The sequence below is a fragment of the Tetranychus urticae genome, chromosome 2 (genome assembly GCF_039701765.1).
Source record: "Tetranychus urticae isolate SD_2017Ah chromosome 2, NJAU_TeUrti_SD_1.0, whole genome shotgun sequence".
NCBI lineage: Eukaryota > Metazoa > Arthropoda > Arachnida > Trombidiformes > Tetranychidae > Tetranychus > Tetranychus urticae.
This window is the reverse complement of record NC_142959.1, coordinates 21,329,842-21,346,856: the sequence shown is the minus strand read 5'-3', so window position 1 is coordinate 21,346,856 and position 17,015 is coordinate 21,329,842. Positions and strand designations below refer to the sequence as shown.

Below are 17,015 nucleotides of genomic sequence, written 5' to 3'. Positions count from 1 at the left end.
AAAGTTTTCAGTCCAATGGTCAAAACCAAGAGAACTGATGGTAACATGGTAACATGGTAAGTTACATGAAAAAATCTGCTTCCATTTCGGTACAAATGGCGATCGAAGTTTCAACTTTGGTCGCGATTTGTTCGAAAAGTGTGAATCAGAGAAATAATTTAATGCCACAAATGGATTCAGTTTTTAATTCTCTACAAACTAACAGAATCTAAATTTACAAGAAGTTAATTATTACCTATTTATGCCCATTTTTTCATTGTCTTGCTAATTTGTATCAATTTGTGTCAAAGTATAAATGTGATAGTTGTGTTAATTGTGTCTTTGAAGAACAACCGAGAAATTCATATGTTGATTAATGAAATTATTTAATTGATAGATTAATTTTAATTGCTTTACTGTCCTTTACATTTCATACGCACGTTAATATTCACAGTCACAGTTAGTTAATTAATCATATTTGCCAATATATTAACCTAGTTCAATAGTTATTGCTCTTTAATCCTTCTCATTTTTGATAAGCTTCAAGTGTTGATTATTCAATCCATTGATCATGTTTTAATTTAGTCTGTTCATTATTGCATAAACTCAGGATATTCTCATACTTTGTTCATGTGTTTCAACTCGTTCTGATCATATGCTGATCTTATTTTGTATTTTTAAAAGCCAAAGAGCTACGATTTGTTATCAAATCGCATTGTAATAAAATTGGGTAAAATAAAAACACTATAAAAATTGAACTCGACATTTCATCATGTTGGGTGTTATTATTGTGTACCCATTGCTAATTATCTTATTTATTGTCTCAGTTTCATGTTTAAAGTGGCAATATTCATTGTTCAGTTTTCAAAACAGTTAATCTCTTTAGTTGATTGTATCCTTGATGATTCTAATCAACCAAAAAACCCAAAAAACCAGAAAAGGTACATTTGAAAACATCAGATGGAGCTTATGTCGTTCCCTTATTTTCAACTACAGTAAACCCTCTCAAATTGTCACCCTCTCTAATTGTCCCAGAGTCATGGTAACCGAGTAAACAATTGCTTTTAATTCAGTTTTTTAATTAGGAAAATTTTGAGAGGACTCTTAATTACTATTTAATACTGTTCAATACAGGAATTATCAAATTAGAAATCAAAAACACCTAAATTGAATTAATAATTAAATTTCAAAATTTAATCAAATTCGTAAAAGGGCTATTTTGCCTAATTATTATAGGAAAATAGCCAAGATGCTAATCCCACGACGTGACAATTTGAGAGGGTTTACTGTAACCGTTTTTTAATCTTAATTCAATCAGACAAAAAATACAGAACTGACAAAGAATCAGCTTTCAGTCGTTTCTAGAGATCTTAAGATCCTTGGTTCGTTGTTGAACTGAAACAATGAGGCGATTAAATTCAGAAATGATGTAATGTTATTAGGTTTAGCTTCAGCAATGATGATGAAATTATCACCAACGGTTACTAAATTCAATTGATCAATAAGTTGATTGACAATCAAGTTACTAGTTTGAGTAGTTCATCTGGGAAAATACTTGAAGGTGAGTATAATATTGAAGATGTAATAATTTCTGGTAATTCATGTCTATCTTTGATGAAAGGTGTTAGCAGCCTATTTCACCATCTATTGTATTGATGATTTTAGGTTCCAATTTATCAATAACCCAGAAACCTGTTGAGCCGCCTTTGTTGGTATTTTTTAACATTGTAATTTTATTCAAAATCAAGCCAAATCAACATTCAAAAGAAAAATATTAACAATTTACTCTTAATATTCTTGTCAGATGGACAAAAGGATTTTAACATATTTTACCGAGTAATTCAGATAATCCGTTAATTTTAAAAAAAAAATCTATGGATCACAAGATAATATGCATGCGCTCTTTAAGGCTAATTATTTGAATATTTCCCCATTAAAATATAATCTAGACAACGGTGGACAGGGGTGAAAGAAAAGATTGAGACAAATTTAAAACATATTTCACCACAAAAGTGGATGGATTCTGAATTACGTTTATAAACAATATGACCAGTGGTTCTTTGTTTGGATGGATGAAATAATCAAATTAGGGAGAATGGGCGATACAATGAAAGATCTCAAAAGTAACTTAATAGCCATCGTACATAGATTTAAAGTGCGATCATATTAGATGACACATTTGACTTGGGATTTAAATGGACCAGTTTGACATTAATCAGAAATTGGCACTGAGTTGGAAACTTTTGGTAACACTTCAATGTAGATCATTCATTAATTATTTTGTTAAGTCTTTTTTTATCGTTTCAATTCTAGTCTTTCTTCTTTTGTCCGAAAATTTTGGCAAAGATTCCTTGAATTTGCTCATGTGCTCTGTCAATATAACCATGAAGTCGGAGGCCAGGCAAAAGTACAATAAAATTAACCATCAAAAAGGTAAGAAAGAGATTGTTGACTAGATTTCCAATCCATGCAGATAAACATAGAGAGACGAAGAGTATGGGGAAAAATATTTTTGAATTTGAACTTTTGAGATCTTTTAGGTAGGTGAAGAAACTTGAGATTGTTTGACTTCCTTGTGAGATTTGAGATACGATCTTCTTGTATTTCTCTTCATCTGAATCTTGCCTAAAATACAAAGAGAAGAATATAGATACAAATTAATAAATTGAACACTTGAATAGTCCTGGTTCTTATTTAGAGTGGATAAAGATTATCTTACCAAAAACGAGGTTCCAAGTAGTGGGTTGAGATAATGGGGACCACATAATCTGCAATTGTTAAAATTAGTCCAATGATTGAGAATGTTGTCATTATGGTTGCATTGGACAGCCAGATGACTCTGAGATAGACAGAAGAAATTTGAGTTGAAATATAATTGTATACACAAGCAATAGTAGGCACAACTTACAGAAAAATTAATGCAACTAAGGCACTAAGAATGTAAGGGTAAAAAGGTTTATCCCATGTTATAACGGGATAAGCTTGAACTAGGACACATCTCCAGTTGGATAGACAAGTTTCCAAGCTTTCTGGTTGAGCCTAAGGTATGGAGAAACCAAATTTATCTGTTAAATTTATTACTAATGTGATAACACGAAACGTTAACTTACCAATTCTGTGTCACTCATTCTTTTGGGCTAGATAGAAGGTGAGAGAAGCAACAACTAAATCAATATAAATCTTACAAAAATTATGGATAGGTTAAGAAACAGCTAAAAGTCAAACAGTGAACAATCAACTGGATTAAGAAAATAAAACGAGGCCACTTGAGAAAAAAATGAAAACACCAAGCTAGCAAACAGCAATACGTTAGATGGTTGCTCGTATAGATCCAATGGTTAAAACAATGGTACAAGGTGAGATAGACTGCACCAGTCGTTGAGATTATGCTTGAATATAACTCACCGTAAAAGATGAATTCACCTATGAGTAAACAGCAAAACAGATGTATTAAAAAATGGTCGTAGAACAATGATGTGTGTAAAAACAAGAGAAAAGGTATCAAAGGAATATCGAAGGATAGGTATATTTAATAATTTTAAAACGTTGCTTTTTTTGGATTGACACTGATTTAATTGTGAGAGTTAAAGATTACATTTAAAGGTTGTGTTTCTTGGTGATGATTAGAATTTATTTTTGTGGTAAATGGATAACAGACGAATAGTAAGTCTGTGTAAAAAGAGTATGAGCAAAGAGGAAACAAAATTGGGTTTAAGTCAAGACTAAATCAAGTTTGGCAAATGATCAAGAGAAAAAACTTTTTTTCGCTTTTTGTTGAGCTAATGTACTCGGTAAATTAATTCCTTAAGTTACAGGGTAATCATGAACAAAACAAAAGAACAAAGAAAAATTACAACAAAATCAAAATAAAGATACATTTTTCAGTACATACTTGTAGATATTTTAGTTTCCAGGTTTAGAGATTAATTATTACAGATAACCTGTTAAAGCAGAGCTTTTGATTTATGTCAGTAAAAAAATGTTGCGCCATCTGATGATTAATCCTTTATAAGGGGACAAAAATCGGATAAAAATGTCGCAAAAGTAAACATAAACTAATCTGTTAAAAAGTAGAGCTAATAAAGATTTCAGCTACATGCATAATGTAATTTACAGGTGAGAAGTTATGAAAACAGGAGAAAGATGTTATTTTCAGAATTGATTTTCTTCTGAGTATGTGATTTTAAGCAGTAGTTAGAATAGCATGCAGGGAAATGAGAATGTGATTGTGGAATCAAAGGTATTCTGAAGATGGCAGCTTTTCAAAAAATGTTAATGCAGAGCACCCTGTATAGAGAGTTCTGAACATTCAAATGAAAAAGATATTTTGACACAAACAATCCTGTTTAAATATACTTCCTTTCTTTGCATATGAAGAGAAACGAACAGTAAGAATTGAAGTAACTTTCAATTAGACCAGAATATGCTAACATTGGCTAAAATTGTTTTTTTCGTTGAATGATGAACGGTGACTTGATAACTGATGAGACTTTCTTTTCCATCCATTTTCTTGGAGATCATGATTCTTGGAGTCGATTTTATGGATAAGATTAATGAGTACATTGGTTGAATTGATGGAAACTAGAGTTTAACATAGCGAAACCAAGATTTGTGATTATATTTTCCTTTAACTCAATTTATACCTTAGCTTTATAAACATTGTGATCGGTGATGCTGATGTCCGAGTTAATAATAGATTCAAAATTACAATGAACACTGAATATATCAAGCTTAATTTGTCTTTTATGGTCTTGTATTTTTGTTGCTTTGGTTTTTAAATCTTTTAGTCTTTTTTCTTTTGGCCAAACACCTTTGATAAGACTCCTCTTGTTTGCTCGTGAGCCTTTTCAATATAACCATGATGTCGAAGACCAGGTAAAAGGACAATTGAGTTAATCATCAAAAAAGTGAGAAATAGGTTGTTGACTAGATTGCCAATCCAAGCAGATAAACTTAGAGAAACGAAGAGTATGGGGAAAAATATTTTTGAATTTGAACTTTTGAGATCTTTTAGGTAGTTGAAGAAACTTGAGATTGTTTGACTTCCTTGTGAGATTTGAGATACGATCTTCTTGTATTGCTCTTCATCTGAATCTTTCCTGTTATTAAAAATAATAATGAGAAACGTCAATTTAGTACAAAAGTTAATAAAATTGCCAAAAAAGTAAATAAAAAATCAATGCATACCAAAAGCGAGGTTCCAAATAATGTGTAGAGATCATAGGGATCACATAGTCTGCGACGGTAATTATTAGTCCAATTATTGAGAATGTAGTCAGAATTGTTGCATTGGATAGCCATATTATGCTATAATAAGAAAAAAAGCTCAATTAAATATGAAGTTCCATGAAAATGAATATCAATCCATGGATAAATTTACTTACAGAAAAACTATGGCAACAATCGCGCTCAGAATATAAGGGTAATATGGTTTATCCCAAGTGAAGACAGGATAAGCCTGAACAAGAATGCATCTCCATCCTTGAAGACAAGTTTCCAAACTTTTTGGTGGAGTCTACAAAACAAAACAAAATAAAATTATAATTAATATCATGTATAACATGTATAAAAAAACTATTTGGTGGTAAGATAAAAAAATATTACTTACTGAAGTAGGATTACTCATCGTTTCTAGAGGGAAAAAGAGATAGAAAAATATTCAAGGACATTAATATTGGCAAAACGGGTCAGTTCAAAATGACATTGTCTGATGATCAAACAAAAGATCTATAAAAATGAAGACTGGAATTCAACTATAAATCTAAAAGATGAAAGTAAAGACTTAACAATAGCAATAAAGATAAAATAAATAGCAAATAAAGATCAATGAATAATTTATAAAAACAATGATTAATAGACCTAAAATACCATGAAGAGAATAGACAATGATAGTGACTATTACATAAAACAGAATAGATTAGCTCGAAAATAGAATGAAACTCACCTCATAAACAATGCTGAATGAACCAATGAAGAAAATAGATTTAATCAAAATGTATTCGATTGAAAAGTGATGAATAATTAATTAATAATTAATGATGAGACAAAATTTGGCAAAGTAACTGTTACCAAACCAAAACAATAACAGAAATTGACAGAAGATAACAGAAGTAACCAGCTGTTTATTTAGACACCAAGTTATTCACAGAGCAAAAAAGTGAAAATAGCCATTCTGGTTCCAATGAAAAATCAATAATTAAAATTAACACTGAGTTTGATAAACAAATTGAATTGCATTTTGAGAAGTAAATGTTTATTCAAAATTATTGTGGTAAAGTCCAAAAGTAAGGTTTTATCTTGAATTGAAAAACATTAACAATCGTTGAAAGCGGAAAGAATTACAGATATGATGGTTGGTCATGAGGATAAAAATTCAAAATTTAATTGCACAAATTGTCTAAACATGATTAATTAATCAGATAATGTACAAATTAAAATCTTACAAGAGTCTTCGAGATAAAGAAAGGAGAATAATTAAGTACGGCTGTATAGAAAGGAAATAAACAGCGTCATGGGTGGTGATGATAAAAATATCTGACATATTAATCGTTATTGGATTATTGTTCATCCAATGTTCATCATGCTCGTCATAACACCAGTGATAAAATAATAATAATGAATACAATGATGATTATGGTGATGAAGATGATTTTGTAAATGAGTATCAACTTCTTGGCACAAATCGAACCATTTCGTCATAAACTAATTCTGTCATGGTCAAGAGAAAAAAAACAAGATTAAAATCAAGCATTAGTGATTAAATTAACCATTTTTATTGTGAGAGATAAACTGGAAATGTTGCATCAACATACTTTTCCATTCTTCAAGAGGCATATCACGTTCTTCCCAAGAATCATCGAAAGGTTTGGCAATCGGCTCATCACTAGGATCAGCAAATTGAGCTAAATAAGGATGAGCTAAGGCTTGTTCAGCTGTTGGACGACGATCAGCATCAAGGGCCAACATTTTTTCCAAAAGGTCAATCGCTTAAAAAGAAGAAGATAAAAAGGATTATCATTAAATAACTAACAAATTGTTTTGTCGCTAGCAAAATGGAATCTGTCTAAACCTTTTGGATTGATGCCTTTGAAAATATCGGTGAAGTTTCTTTTGGGCATTTTGGGTAGAGTTGCTATGTAACGTCTGGCTTCTTCACTGGTTATTTTTTTCATGAATTCGTCGTCTGGGGTTCCACAAACTGCCATGATTCTTAATAATTGGTCAATATCTGGAAGAAAATGAAATTTATCACATTAGATACGTCAGAGAATAGAATTAATTGATGTTGCAATTTTTTAATTCAATGAAAACAAGTATGAGTAACGCCTGAGAAACCATTTCCAGTTAAGAATGGAAATGAGAAATAAATTAAAGAGTTATCAATTTAATTCACTAAGAATAAACATTTCATTTGGAGAACAAGAAGTTACATTCATTTAACTACATAATTAGTTGATAGGCTATAAGAAATCAACAGCGATGTTAATTATTACTGAAATTTTCTCACTCGAAAAATCAAGTTTTGTTTGCTTATCATAAAATCATAAGAAAAATGAAAAAACAGAAGCGGCCTTGAATGGATTACTGAAGAAGCTAATAAACATTTTTCAAGGTTTAGGCTCAACTATGTTAAAATTTATTGAACATAAGTTCTTTGTTGAAACAAAAAGAAAATCAAAAATGTATTCATGAAAGGCTTAAAATAAATCGTGGTTATAAAAAGAGTCAACAAGGAAACAGGTTAAATTTGGAAGAAGCTAGCAAACTTTTTGTTCTGATGAGTGTTGATTAACTCATATAAAAGAATTGCAATTTTGGATCCAAACAGAAAATTTTGTCGCAATTTGTAGATTGATACTTACGATCGGTACCAGGGAAAAGTGTTCGACTTGTGATTAATTCAGCCATTATACAGCCAACAGACCAAATATCAACAGTCTGGTTGTAATGCATCCAGTTTAACATGATCTCTGGGGCTCTGTACCAGCGAGTCGCTACATAACCAGTCATTTCTGCTTCAGTATGTCGAGCTAGCCCGAAATCTAAAATTTTAAGTTCACAGTCCTCATTGACAGCGATATTGCTTGGTTTCAGATCCTGCAAAAAAAAAGAAAGCACAAGATTAATAAAAAGAATCAATTATTTACAACAAGAAAGCATTTGCAACACAGAAGACCACCTTAACAGGGAATCTTATTATATTTTCATCAACTTGCTAATCGAGGAATGTCGATGAGAATAAATATTGATACTAATAAGGATTGAATCAATTCTGTCATTAGATTTGAAAGGAAAAAAGTTGGAATAGTTTTTGGCAGGACTGGCTTGAATCCAGAAAAATTAACATGTTCATCTCATCAGTAGAAAAGTGACTTGTTCACTTATCTTTCTCTCTTTAATGAGAAACTGTAAACATTTTAAATTCTAGGAAAAGGGATAACCTGTAATCTAGTTGAGGAGAAAGTTAAATATAAGTTAAATACACTTAAAATAAGTAATTTATTTACCCGGTGTATTATTCCAGCTGAATGGATGTACTTAAGAGCTCTGAGAATTTGATAAACCAGAAACTGGACGTGATCATCAGTTAAAGTTTGCGTTCTTATGATTGAATTTAAATCAGCACCCATCAAATGAGTAACCAAGTACATATCTTGAAACCTGTCAAAAGTAGTCGTTGGAGTAAAAGCATCCAATAAACCAATAACGTTCTCATGTTCCATGTGTTTGAGTAACTTGAATTCTCGATATGTTCGCTTTGCATGGATTGCCGATTGAAAAGGACGAGCAAGCTTTTTTATAGCAACTCGTCGGCTAAATGCAATGTCATCAGCTGCACTATAAACAGAATGAGAGAAAAAGAAACATAAAATGATTGAAATGAGAGTAAACAAGTAGAGATCATGCAAGAAGTAGGGCAACAAAAAGTGAGGACAAAATGATTTCAAAATCTTACCAGACTTGACCGTAGGCTCCAGAACCGATGGGTGATAGTTTGGTGTATTTTATTGGAATTTCCCAGAGGGTTCGATTCAGCTCTACTCTATAAAAATCAGCTCTTAAATCCATTGGTAAAGATCGTGTTGACTGCAAAAGTAAATATCGGTAGTTCACAGGAACAAAAACCCAACAAAACAAGATTTCTTGAGACTAACAAACATCAACAATTGAGAAATTTCTATTTCAAATATCTCCTCATCTTTTTTCCCTTTCTCTCTCTCCCTCTCTCTCTGCACTGAACGAATCTCGATGACACAAGGTGGCAAGGTGTCTCCATCTTTCATCGCAACTGTTGAATGGAATGCTTACTACAGATGGCATTGTAAGTTAAATTTCATCTTCAGGTGACTGATGTGACTTTGTTTTTTTTCCAATTTTCATCACAGTTTCACCCGATCAATTTTCAACCGGATTTTCGGAACTGCTAAGGAATTACCTGCTCCAGTTATGGAACCACCTGTTAACCGTGATGAACCAATCCTGAAAGTTCTGCGATTGGAAATCAAGCAGAACAATGAAAATCAATTATTTAGGATTCCTCAAGGTAAGTGGTTTTTTTCTCGTTTTTTCTCGTTTTTTCTGTTTTTAACCCTTTTTGTTTTGTTTTATTCAGGTTCTGTGATCAAAGTTTGCCTGGGGCCCAGTTTATTAGGTGTTCGCGCCAGATTTTACTGTGATTATCCTGAAGACAAGTTCGTCCGAGGAAAATTCCGTCACCACAAATGGACAGAAAAAGACTCTGGCTTATATTTGAAATTAACCCTGCCAGGAACTTTCAAATACTTTTTGGACAGTGAAGACGATGAAGAAGCTCGCATCAATTGTTCTGGTTATTTTTTGGTGCAACCTCGTCTTGTAGTGGGCTCTGAAGATGGACAGGTAGTGGCTCTCGATTCGATCGCCTGCCAAACGTATCTGAGCAAACTTCTTGGAACTTTTGACACCTGGCAAGGAAGACTTTCAGTCACGAAAAACTGTGGTTATAATATGATTCATTTTTCACCCATTCAAGCTCTTGGAGGGTCACAATCATGCTACTGCATCAAGGATCAACTCGTCTTGAATCCAAAGTTCAGCCACAATCAGCATAGCCCTGAATATAGTTTTGACGATGTGGGTCATCTTGTTGAATTTATGAGAAAAGAATGGTCAATTTTATCAATAACTGATATTGTGTTAAATCATACAGCTAATGAAAGTGAATGGATTTTCGAACATCCAGAAAGTTGTTACAATTTGAAAAATTCACCGCATTTGAGACCAGCCTATTTGTTAGATAGAATGCTTTGGCATTTTTCGTTGGATATTATTGCCGGAAAGTGGTCAGATCAAGGGTTAACATGTGAAGTTAACAGTGAAACTCATTTAAACGTTATTGAAAGGATTATCTGGGAGAATTACCTACCCAAAATCAAATTGGAAGAATTCTTTATGATCAGTGATGATAAAATAGTTGAAGACCTGAGGAACTACCTTATCCAGATCGCTCAATGCACCATTTACCATCAAAAAACTACAGCGGCATCTTCTGAACCAATCTTTATTCAAGACACTAAATTTAGACGAAAGAGGTCCAAAGTCGACGTGGTTTCAGCCATGAATACGGTTGCATGGGACGTAACCCGCAGTGCAATCACTAAAGATCTTGTCGAAGAACGGGTGCAACTTTTAAGACCACTTGCGATGCAGCTAAATGAAAAAATCAAAAAACGTGTAAATGGTCATTTATGTGCTGCAATCAACAACACAATTGCACAAATCAGGTACGAAAGAGTAGACCCAAATGGTCCAAGAAAACGATTCATATCCAGAACTGACCCTTTGGTCACACCATATTTCACAACTTATGGGCCAGAGAGACAATCGTTGGAAGATGAGGAAAAGGCCATGTTTGATGACAAAATGTGTTGTTTCTTCTTTGCCCACAATGGATGGGTCATGGGATGGGACCCTTTAAAGAATTTTGCTGATGCAGACTCAGATGTCTACTTGAAAAGAGAACTGATCGCTTGGGGCGATTCTGTTAAACTACGATATGGTGGAGGTGTAAAAGATAGTCCTTTTCTCTGGGGTCATATGAGAAAGTATGTTGAAGATTCAGCTGAAATATTTCATGGTTTTCGTCTGGATAATTGCCATTCAACACCTATTCATGTTGCAGAGTATTTGTTGGATGCTGCGAGAAAAAAGAGACCTAATCTTTATGTAATAGCAGAACTTTTCACCTCATCTGAAGAGGTTGATAATGTTTTCATCAACCATCTTGGTATAAATTCATTGATTAGGGAATCATTGGCTGCTCCTGACTCTCATGAGTTGGGTCGATTCATTCATCGATATGGTGGTGAACCTGTTGGAGCATTCGAGAAACTCAATCCAACACCTTTGTTGCCTTCGATGTCGCATGCAATTTTATTCGATATGACACATGATAACGAGTGCCCAATTCAAAAACGTTCCGTCTTTGACTATCTTGCTTCTTCAAGTTTGATTGCAATGTCTGCCTCAGCAATCGGTTCCAATCGAGGTTATGATGAATTTATTCCTCATCATATCCATGTTGTCGACGAATGGCGTCCCTATGCATTCTGGACCGACTCCAGTGGTCATGAACATGTTTCATCCTCAAGTGGAATAATTCTTGGCAAAAAAGTAATAAACGAGTTGCACAAGAAACTTTCTGTTGAAGGTTACTCAGAAATTTTTGTTGATCAAGTAAATTATGACGTTGTTGCTATCACCCGACACAATCCAGTTAATCACAAATCAATTATTCTTGTTGCCCGAACAAGTTTCAGCAAACCTGATAAACCATGGGATACAGGGTATATTCAACCACTACAAGTTGCTGGTTATTTCAACAAAATTCTGTTTGAAGCTAAATTAGAAGGTGGCCATGAAGAATTTCACAAGAATAGTCATTATTTAAATGGCCTGAAAAACATGAAAGCAGATATTAAACAAAATATCAGGCTCGCTGAAAGTGCCATGGTCAAAATTGAATCAAATGATGGAAGCAACACCGTACATTTCAATCAATTTCCTCCAGGCTCGGTGGTTTGTTTTGATGTCTCTTTAGAGGCAAAACACATCAATGCTTTGAATGAATTGAAAAGCTTGGCTCAATCTAAAGAAGAGCTCATCTACCTGTTGCAAAAATTGAGTCTGGATGATCTTAATTTCGTCCTCTTTCGTAACAATCAGGAAGAATTTGATGAGTTTCATGGGGCTGTCTACAGCGTTCCTAATTTTACTGATCTTCGCTACTGTGGGCTCGCAGGTCTTATGTTTTATTGGAAAGACATAAGATCTAACAACGATCTTGGCCATCCTATTTGCAACAATCTTCGAGAGGGTCTGTGGTTGCCTGATTACATTGTCAATCGTTTAAATAAAAGGCAATCAACCACTCCACTATCTAATTGGTTCCGCAAAGCTTTTGATTTGTTGAAAGATATTCCCAAATCCTTACGGCCACGTTACTTTGACACTATTATTACACCTGTCTACCTGTTGACAGTACAGAAATGTTTCCAATCAGTTGCTGATACAATTGTTGATCCAACCACTTTCACGAAATCACTTATTTTTGGAAGTATTGCTTTAATAGGATTCAACCAAACTTCACCTCTTCCACCTCTTTCATCAGATATTTCTGAGCCCAAACCTCAAATTGTTGTCCTCGGTGGTATACCCCGACCTCAAGTTCCTACCATTGCTGCAGGATTACCTCACTTTGCTTCAGGCTATATGCGAAATTGGGGCCGAGATACTTTCATCGCTTTTAGAGGTATTCTTCTGATCCCCGGTCGATTCAACGAAGCTCGATACATTATTTTAGGATTTGCTGGAGCTCTTAGACATGGATTAATACCAAATTTACTCGATAAAGCAACAAATGCTCGTTATAATTGCAGAGATGCAGTCTGGTGGTGGCTTCAAGCCATTAAAGATTATTGTCAATTCGTCCCTGGAGGTTATGCTATTTTTAATGAACCCGTTAATCGAATTTTCCCTGAAGATGATTCAGTAGCTTTGTTAACTGAAAGCCATATCCAGCCTCTTCATAAAGTAATGCAAGAAGCACTTGATAAACATTTCGAAGGAATTGAGTTCAGAGAACGAAATGCCGGACAAAATATAGATCAACACATGACCTCTGAAGGCTTCAACATAAAAGTAGGCATCAATAAAGAAACAGGTTTCGTTTATGGTGGTAATGAATGGAACTGTGGAACTTGGATGGATAAAATGGGTTCCTCTGATAAAGCTGGAAATCGTGGTAAACCAGCAACACCTCGAGATGGTTCAGCTATCGAGCTTGTCGGACTTTGTAAATCCATTGTTACCTGGCTGGATGAAATGTGGAGTCTTGGTAAATATCCACACGATTGTGTTTCATCTTCAGTTGTGAACTGGACTTTGAAAGAGTGGTCTGAAAAGATTCATGCCAATTTTGAAAATAAGTTTTGGATTCCGCCAGATTCAGTTGACCCATTAGTTAATCGTCGAGAAATTTACAAAGATTCAGTTGGAGCTACCCATACCTGGCAAGATTTTCAATTGAGACCCAACTTTTTAATTGCCATGACAGTTGCACCAGAACTATTTACAAGATCTCGTGCTGTTAAAGCTCTAGAAATGGCTGAAAATATTTTACTTGGTCCACTTGGAATAAAGACCCTTGATCCAAGTGATTGGAATTACAGAGGAGATTATTTCAACTCTGATGATTCCGATGATCCCAAAGTCGCTCATGGTTTCAATTACCATCAAGGACCAGAATGGCTTTGGCCAGTGGGATACTTTTACCGCGCCTACTATAAACACAACAATGACAAAAGTGCCATAGCAAATAAAATGCTAAAAAAATTGTCCCATCATGCTGTTGCCATCGAGAAAAGTCCGTGGTTTGGTCTTCCTGAATTGACAAATTCAGACGGAAAACACTGCCCTGATAGTTGTGAAACTCAAGCCTGGACAATAGGTACTCTGTTGGACTGTTTACATGATGCTCACTGCATTTAGATGCTGCTTAATATATTAGATATTAAATGCAATTATTACCTTATTATTATTATCTATTAAGTATTGATTTTGTTTCAATTATATTCTTTTATCACAATAATGAACATTTATCTCTTTAACTATTCAACTCTCTTTTCTTTATTATTTACAAATAACTTTTGTTTGACAAATTTAAACAGTTGAATATGTTTAATATGTGTTTGAGTGAGTTTTATTACAATCGTCATCATTTTTTATTAAGTTAAGTTATCAGGTAAGATTAACATAGTCATAAGTATTTAAAAGAAATTCATTATCCATCATATCGATAAACAACCAGATTATCCGGGTTAAATTTGTGTGAATTTCATTTTGTTTGATTCAGGTTTGTGTGTTTCTTCTGGTTCTTTTGATATTCCCATGGTAACAAAATCAACTAAAAGGTGATCGACTGGTCCAGTCAAATGGGTGACAACAATTAGACTTGATTGTTTAAAACTTCATCATCTTTGTGAATTAAATGTAAATGAGATGAAAGTTTAATCATGAGTCGAGGATATGAAATGAAAGGGAGGACAAAAAATTACAAGTCACTTTTCATTAGCTTTAGGATATAAACTCAAGGTTTCCAGAAGCTGAACCATGACTACTTGGATGACCATCAGGACCACCAGTTGGACCCAGTGATCCAAAAGGTAAACCTAAAGAATGAAGAGAAAAGACGAGTTAGAATTAAAAATCTAATCCAGTTTGATTAATTGCAATAAATTAGCAAGAAGAAGAGAAGGAAAAGCTCACCTGACGGTCTAAGAACTGAGCCAGTCTCATGAATACCAGGAGGTGGTTGGGATCCTGAAAAATTATCTGGTCCTGTTGGGTTAAACATACCGGGAAATTGGTTTAAATCGGGATTGGTTTCACCATTGGCAGGCCCTTGGTTAATGTATTCATAAAACCCTGGACTATGGTGTGATGCTGGACCACCATAACCATAAGCATCACCAGGATTGCTTGATTCTAAACAGAATAGACAAGAATGGAGAAAAGGAAAAATTAGCTCATCAGTTTGAAAAAAATTAAGTTTAGGAAAATTTGAAAGCAAAACTGTTCTACTGAAAAGCTTGGCCAATCAAACCAAATCTCATCAATCTTGTCATCGAATGAAAATTTTGTGTTCTCTTTAAAAATGTTCAAGTGAAAATAACAAAATCAGTTCCAACTGATGATCTAAAATACCAGTAAAAAGATCACCAATTGATCAACCAACGTTCATTGAGATTTACAGGAAAAAAGAGGTTGAAAACATTAAATTAACTTTTAGTGTGAAAATGACAACCTCTTCTTTCCGCTCAACCCACCTCGGTGACACTTTTTTATAGTTTGAATGGCCTATTGATATGCAAGATTAAATAAGATGATAGACGTTTGCCAGCGAGACAAATGCCTTTTAGACACACTTTGAGCGACAACCTGTTTATGGATGTGTTTAAAAAATTGCAAATCATATTTTTAATGCATTGTCAATGACTGTGAAGTAAATTTTACCGCAATAAAAGCGTTTTCTCGTCATATTTAATCTTAAATTATTGTTTACACGGGCAATTATGCAAAATGAGATGATTGAGAAAGCATTGAAAGAACCAAATACAGATAGATTGAATGGGTTGAGTGTGTTGCAAAGAGTAAAGTAGGAAGAGACAGCAATTTGGACAAAGAGTAAAGTAGGAAGAGACAGCAATTTGGAGGGTAAAGGCAAAAGTTCTGCCTTATCCCACCGGAGGGCATAAACTGCAAGAAAATTAGCAAAAAGTCTTTTGCTTCAATCAAATTTGTTTATTTTGCGGCGGTTAATTTAACAATATTTTTATAATTTTACTTTACAGTAAGGGCTGAGATAATGAGACAAAATTTATAGACGACCCCTAATCAAGGAGGAGTTTAATTTAATTTGATTTCTTCAAATTTCATTGCTGTTTCTTTAATTATTAATTAACTCAATTAAATTTTCTTTCGTAAAATATTAATCAAAAAACTCTAGAAATCAGATTAAAAAACTAATTTCTGTTGAATTTGATCGATTAAGGAAGATTGAAATCATGAAAATACGTTGCCCGGCGAATAGTGTAAATAAGCTATTCCAAGAGAGTCCCATTATCTCAGCCCTTACTGTATTAAAACACCTTCATTCAATTTTGCAATTAGCCCCCTCCAGTGGGATAAGGCAAAACTTTTGTCTTTACCTTCCAAATTGCTGTCTCTTCTACCTTACTCTTTGTTCACAGCTCTAAATGTTTCGCCAACCATTTAACTAACAATTGCATGAAGTTTTTCAGCCTTTTTTGCATGATATTTGAATTGAATGTTCAACATTCAAATTTCTCTTTCACGCTTCTCCTTCAAGTTTGCCTCAATTAATCTAATAATTGACCCTTTTCCTTTCAATTGACCATCCAACCAATAATAATACAATTGGAATCAATTAAAATAACAATTAGCATTCAGTCGGAATCAGGTTTCAAACTAAACAATAGACAAATAAACACATTATAAACCAACAACCAACAATAAGGTCAGGTTAATAAAAAAGACAAATTGACCTGTTCATGGACATTGAAAAAAAACTGAACCCAAAAATATTTCAAGATCAAGATGATGAAAATGAAGGTGAAAGAAGAAGATGAACAAATTGAAAAACAAGCAAAAGAAGTGATCATTGAAGCAAAGTGAGGATAAAGAGATGAGAAAGAGACAAAAAGAGACGAAAAAAGAAGAAGAATGGAAATTTCGATAGAAACATGGTTGTGCTCAGAGAAGCGTGTAATTCAGTGTGGGTTGTCTGCCCAGATGAGTCCACTTTAAGATATATTAGCTGCATCTTTGGACAAATTTGAACACGAAATTTCCTCTAAAAAAGAGCTCAGTTTCCACCAAAAAGACGGAATGAGAAGCAGAAATTTTTCACATCTAAGTCAAACATTATTCAGTGTCAAAAAATGTACTACTTGAATAGAATCAGAATTTAAATGGAT

The 17,015-nt window shown here is 33.7% G+C and overlaps 6 protein-coding genes across 25 annotated transcripts in view; 2 read left to right on the top strand and 4 right to left on the bottom strand.

Moving 5' to 3' along the window:
* Positions 1-1,967: 1,967 nt before the first annotated feature.
* Positions 1,968-3,900, bottom strand: LOC149094121 (ADP-ribosylation factor-like protein 6-interacting protein 1). Its single transcript, XM_089266933.1, has 6 exons — positions 3,872-3,900; positions 3,385-3,402; positions 3,090-3,116; positions 2,888-3,018; positions 2,699-2,818; positions 1,968-2,604 (listed from the first exon to the last, which is right to left on the bottom strand). The coding sequence occupies exons 3-6, from the start codon at positions 3,105-3,107 to the stop codon at positions 2,289-2,291; spliced, it is 585 nt and encodes a 194-aa protein (XP_089123059.1). The 5' UTR covers positions 3,108-3,116; positions 3,385-3,402; positions 3,872-3,900; the 3' UTR covers positions 1,968-2,288.
* On the bottom strand, positions 3,530-6,062 carry LOC107371668 (ADP-ribosylation factor-like 6 interacting protein 1). Of its 2 annotated transcripts, none has more exons than XM_089266934.1 (5): positions 5,924-6,062; positions 5,588-5,760; positions 5,364-5,494; positions 5,167-5,286; positions 3,530-5,078 (listed from the first exon to the last, which is right to left on the bottom strand). In XM_089266934.1, the coding sequence occupies exons 2-5, from the start codon at positions 5,603-5,605 to the stop codon at positions 4,763-4,765; spliced, it is 585 nt and encodes a 194-aa protein (XP_089123060.1). In that variant the 5' UTR covers positions 5,606-5,760; positions 5,924-6,062; the 3' UTR covers positions 3,530-4,762. The 2 variants fall into 2 exon arrangements, with proteins under 2 accessions (XP_089123060.1, XP_015795297.3); XM_015939811.3 differs by having other exon boundaries at positions 5,588-5,610.
* Positions 4,871-17,015, top strand: part of LOC107371855 (uncharacterized) — a 135,597-nt gene continuing 123,452 nt past the window's right edge. Inside the window, exon 1 of the mRNA XM_089266935.1 lies at positions 4,871-4,886. The gene's annotated coding sequence lies outside the window, so the exon portion shown is untranslated. The remainder of the gene's footprint in view (positions 4,887-17,015) is intronic.
* On the bottom strand, positions 6,337-9,150 carry LOC107371307 (mitogen-activated protein kinase 14). The gene is made up of 6 exons (XM_015939352.3): positions 8,936-9,150; positions 8,487-8,817; positions 7,842-8,076; positions 7,049-7,207; positions 6,792-6,965; positions 6,337-6,687 (listed from the first exon to the last, which is right to left on the bottom strand). The coding sequence occupies exons 1-6, from the start codon at positions 9,046-9,048 to the stop codon at positions 6,644-6,646; spliced, it is 1,056 nt and encodes a 351-aa protein (XP_015794838.1). The 5' UTR covers positions 9,049-9,150; the 3' UTR covers positions 6,337-6,643.
* On the top strand, positions 9,317-14,126 carry LOC107371305 (glycogen debranching enzyme). The gene is made up of 2 exons (XM_015939342.3): positions 9,317-9,523; positions 9,593-14,126. Exons 1-2 carry the CDS (start codon positions 9,427-9,429, stop codon positions 14,005-14,007), a joined length of 4,512 nt encoding a protein of 1,503 aa, XP_015794828.2. The 5' UTR covers positions 9,317-9,426; the 3' UTR covers positions 14,008-14,126.
* Lim1 (LIM homeobox 1) overlaps positions 14,178-17,015 on the bottom strand; it is a 52,774-nt gene continuing 49,936 nt past the window's right edge. For all 19 annotated transcript variants that reach the window (XM_089266917.1, XM_025162798.2, XM_089266918.1 and 16 more), the window contains 2 exons: positions 14,785-15,003; positions 14,178-14,687 (listed from right to left, as the gene is read on the bottom strand). In XM_089266917.1, coding sequence (XP_089123043.1) covers positions 14,593-14,687; positions 14,785-15,003 — 314 coding nt within the window. In that variant the 3' untranslated portion in view covers positions 14,178-14,592. The remainder of the gene's footprint in view (positions 14,688-14,784; positions 15,004-17,015) is intronic.